Source organism: Pundamilia nyererei, unplaced genomic scaffold (assembly GCF_000239375.1).
Source record: "Pundamilia nyererei isolate P.nyererei 1_Seehausen unplaced genomic scaffold, PunNye1.0 scaffold00052, whole genome shotgun sequence".
In the NCBI taxonomy this organism is placed as follows: Eukaryota; Metazoa; Chordata; class Actinopteri; order Cichliformes; family Cichlidae; genus Pundamilia; species Pundamilia nyererei.
In genome coordinates this window covers 2,733,283-2,737,702 of record NW_005187453.1, presented here as the reverse complement: position 1 = coordinate 2,737,702, position 4,420 = coordinate 2,733,283, and the positions used below count along the sequence as shown (strand labels likewise).

At 38.9% G+C, this 4,420-nt stretch overlaps 1 protein-coding gene across 4 annotated transcripts in view; it reads right to left on the bottom strand.

Annotated features, from left to right (window-relative positions):
* The window catches only part of fam3c (FAM3 metabolism regulating signaling molecule C), an 8,336-nt gene extending 4,018 nt beyond the window's left edge, over positions 1 to 4,318 (bottom strand). For 3 of the 4 annotated variants that reach the window (XM_005733488.1, XM_005733490.1, XM_005733489.1), the window contains exons 1-9: positions 4,192 to 4,318; positions 3,734 to 3,789; positions 3,509 to 3,613; positions 2,106 to 2,132; positions 1,624 to 1,747; positions 1,365 to 1,423; positions 1,220 to 1,270; positions 1,046 to 1,130; positions 825 to 951 (exon numbers count right to left, since the gene is read on the bottom strand). In XM_005733488.1, coding sequence (XP_005733545.1) covers positions 825 to 951; positions 1,046 to 1,130; positions 1,220 to 1,270; positions 1,365 to 1,423; positions 1,624 to 1,747; positions 2,106 to 2,132; positions 3,509 to 3,613; positions 3,734 to 3,749 — 594 coding nt within the window. In that variant the 5' untranslated portion in view covers positions 3,750 to 3,789; positions 4,192 to 4,318. The remainder of the gene's footprint in view (positions 1 to 824; positions 952 to 1,045; positions 1,131 to 1,219; positions 1,271 to 1,364; positions 1,424 to 1,623; positions 1,748 to 2,105; positions 2,133 to 3,508; positions 3,614 to 3,733; positions 3,790 to 4,191) is intronic. The other variant, XM_013910910.1, reaches the window with a different exon arrangement.
* Positions 4,319 to 4,420: the final 102 nt, after the last annotated feature.

Here is a 4,420-nt window from a genome sequence, read left to right as displayed (position 1 = left end):
TGGCAGTTTACATTTAAAGAGTATAAAGAGTAGGGCTGCAATAATTGATCTTTTATTAATCAGGAATTCTACTGATTATTCCATTGATTAGTTGAGTAGTAGGATAAGAAGTACTTTTGTCTTAATAATGGGCAATTATAAATATTCAAAAGAGAAAAACAGATGTTTTAAAATAAACTGCTTACACAAACACAAATCCATTTCCTAATGAGGGCTTGGGTCAGCATTCACTCAGTTTAAACATCACTCTTGTGGCTAGCTTAGCGTTAGTATGCTATCTGTACAGGTGCGCACGAAGAGCTGAAGTGCTCACAGCATAATCCAGTTGTTTTTTTTGTCCTGGATGTAGTTTGCACTTCATCATTGTGCTCTCACCCTTTTTAAATAAAAGTAATACTTATATCCACGCTGTAGACTGCGTCACTATGTTCCCTCTCTGACTCACAAACGGAAATTAGCGGACAATTTTAGATATCTGGATCTCGATTTCCATTCCTACATACAATCTAAACTAAGGCATAAAACAAAATTGTTACTTCTTGTTGTGCTTTCTGACACTAGAAAAAGGGTTCTGATGTTGGAGCTCCTGAATGAACGTGTTTTTGTGTGTCTGTATGCTTAAGTGTGCTAGTGAAGGAGTGGGTGTAAGCCTTTAAAGCCTTTATGGAGAAAAGCAAGTGTATCAGCATTCTTTGTGGTTTGCCTTGTGGTTTGATCTGAATGTTTGAAGAAAACACACATTAAGATGGTGTAGATGGTAATAAGGTCACTAATAATCTAGTTTCCAGCTTTTGTTAACTATGGGATTTTGTGCATCATCTTACCTGCTCAAATGGACTCTTGGTCTTGATGCCTTTCCCTCCCACAAAGATCCAGTTATCTCGAAAGCCCAGATTATTAATAGCTGAGCTGCCAAGATCAGCAATTAACTTCCTGGCTTCATCATTGAGTCTATATAACAAAGAAGACATATTATTTCATGACCATCCCTGCAACTAGAAACAGCAAACATATTTATTGATCACGCGAGCTGAAATGCTCTTACTTTGTTGCGGAATCATCAAATGAGGCCATCATCACAACGGTCCCATCTTCAATTTCATTCAGGAATTTAATCAAGGGAGCCACGTCTATGCAAAGTGACACACGGTTAACAAACTGTATGAACTGGATTTGTAAATGTCTACAAAAAAAAAAAAAGGTTCTCTAGTATACTCACCTCCAGCCCACATATCAAAATATTCTGTTTTGACAACTTCCCCTGTCCTCCCTATGGAAAAACAAACAAACAAAAATACAGTTTTTCAGAATTAGGTTTGTAACTCTTGGAATTAAAAGTGGAGTACTCGAGTGGATAATGTCACCATTAACCAGGGCGATGTTGATTCCTCTTCCCACGTTGTTCTTCACGCCGCTCATTACTCTACAACCAATAATATGAAAGGGGGAGAACATATGGATACATTTAAATATAAAAGCATATAAACTTAAGGAAATGGGTGATTTATAGAAGGATGGCACTTCATAACATGTTTAACATACTATAATGTAGATTTCCAGACAGCCCAGAATAATCAGACAACACTTTCTTTCTTATAACACACTGTCTCACATCCTACTTACACTTTGTCTTCCAGGCAGATTCTGGGCCCGACCACACTGGCTGCACCACTTGCCATCTTGAAGGCAAAATGTCCAGCTGAACATGCCTTGGACAGCCCACATTTATACCTGACAGGCTTCGTTGCTGAGAACACAAAATTTGCCCAAACAGCACAGTATCAGGTCACAGGCAGTCCAATTACATTGTTTAAGGCTTTTCACAAACAGGCACAAATACGGGTGATCAAGGAATGGTACAGCTTGAACTCATCTAAAGGGGTCTATTTGCACACTAATGCAATAGCTAAGCTTAAAACACACAGTTAAACTCAATATCTAGATGTTTTCAAAAGGATTTAGCTACATTACAATCTGAGACAAGCTCCTCATTACCATTTTTGTTCTGTCTGTTACAGAGATAGATAAAAAAAAGACAGAGGCATATCAAAACACATGAGTAATAGAGAATAAAAAGAAAAAAGTAAACAATTGAGAACACTTACAAAGGACACCTGCTGGCACAGATCTTGCTGAAAAGCAAAAAAGGAGATGTAAATGTAAGTAGACTTTATAATATCTAATATATTTATTATTAGGAATATAAATAAGATTTTTATTATATTTTTATAAAAGTTTATCCAAGTAGCAACAATTAATACAGATAAGTAATAAGTGTGCAACATTTCTTTATGTCAAGATAAACTAGAGGCATAAAAAAAAAATTACAACCATCAGTTATAGGAGTGCAGAGGATACTTTCAATGTGGAGGAATAGCAGCTCTACTCTGAGCTCCTCCTGGATGGCCAAACTCGTCACCCCATCTCTAAGGGAGAGGCCAGCCACCCGTCGGAGAAAGCTCATTTTTGCGGCTTGAATTCACAAGCTTGTTCATTTGGTTACTACCCAAAGCTCATGAACTTAAGTGAGGTAAGGACGTAGATCGGCTATTAAATGGAGAGCTTCGCATATACGCTCAGCTCTCTCTTCACCGCAACAGACTGGTACAGCACCAGTCTGTCTATTGATCTCCCGCTCTCCTCTCACTTGTAAACAAGGGCACTCCACCCTTTTCCAGCTCAGGACCATGGCCTCAGGTTTTCCACCTAGAAATTCTGTCCATAAAAATCATGAACAGAATCTGTGACTTAGGGCAGCCCTGGCAGCCACCGGGAACAAGTCCAACTTTTTGCTGGCTTAGTGGACCAAGCTCTTGCAGCGGTTGTATACGGATCAAATGGCCCGTAGCAATGGGCCAGACAACCCATGCTCCCAAAGCATCTCTCACAGGATACTCCAAGAAACATGGTCGAATCCCTTCTCCAAGTCAACAAAACATATGCAGACTTGTTGGGCAAACTCCCACGCACACCCTTAAGTAACCTTGAGAGGGTAAAAAGCTGCATTCTTTAAAAATTTCTACACTTTCAAAACATGATAATGAACTCTAAGTTCACAAAAGAAATGAATGTTTCATCTTCTTCTAAAACTGTGCCAGACAGGCAGATAACCCTCCTGGAGGCAGGAAAGAAGAGAAGGCCCTATGAGATAAAATACTGGCTGGCGGCTCACAACTGACTTTAATCGATTAAAATGAATAATTTATTAATAATATATGTAGCAAACAATACATATACATTGCATTACAACGCATTATATCATGAACTGAAACCTGTGACTGACATTTTTTGTCTTTTTCCTGTATATAAATAAAGATTATTTAAAAGCCATAAAGTGATGACGCAATAAATAAAGAAATAAATTAACCAAGATGCAGGACATGCCTGACTTAAAATGTCCCTGCAGACAGAAAGTAAACAAAGTAAATGACTGTCTTGTTTCCTTTACGGATGATTATCTTCCACCTACACTGCTGTTCAATCCAGTCTTACAGGAAAGGTTACTCACAAATCACATTAGCCAGTTTAAAATCCGTATTAATCTCGAATAGCTGAAAAGCCAGGAAGACAGCCAGTAGGAATGCAATGACCAACACTGTCAACTTGATAATTCCTGCGAAGAGAGGGAAAACGGAGAGGTGCGGTTAATCAGCCATCCGAATCACTGATGCGAAATGGTTTTAGATAGCAAACATGTTTGTTTAAATATTTATGGTAAATATATCTGACTTACCAGTAGCCCTAATCATCTTTGCGACTCTCCAGAATATTTTACAAACAGCCGACAACCTGTAATATCAAATAAAAGTGTAGGTGTCTGTATGTGTACATCAGTGACTGTTTTCTACAGTCAATGGTGTATATCTGCGTGGCTTTATAGGGTGGTCTAAAGGGGGAAGTTAGCTTGTGCTGTGCGTTATTTATAGGAGTGTCTAGCGCCGAAACACAGTGACCTTGCTCTTTTTCTAATAACTAGTTATTGCGACCGAATTAACGAACAATGTAACGTATGTAAGCACGTAATGCATTTTTAAAGCTATATTTTGAAAAGCTAACTAGCTTTTAACCCCGTGGATAACTTCTTCGTCTTTGACAGGTTTTACTCACTGACACTGGAATGACTGCATCTCAGCCTCTACAAAAGACAAATACGTAGTTGAGCTTTGAGATAAATGTTCACGACTTTCTCACCTGTTTACGTAGCAAAATACCAGTGGACTCTCCGGTGTGGTTCCTTTAGGACAGGCTGACTAACTTATGATGATGGCGCTGATACGCGTCATGACAGCTGGACTGTGGAGGAGGAGCAAACCGTGAAAAAGAGGCGCCACTCCGCCGGAAAAAGGAAAGACGAACCGGAAATAAAGCGCCTGGACAGTACAAAAAGGAGCAGCTTCGTAATTATTAAGGTAATTATATA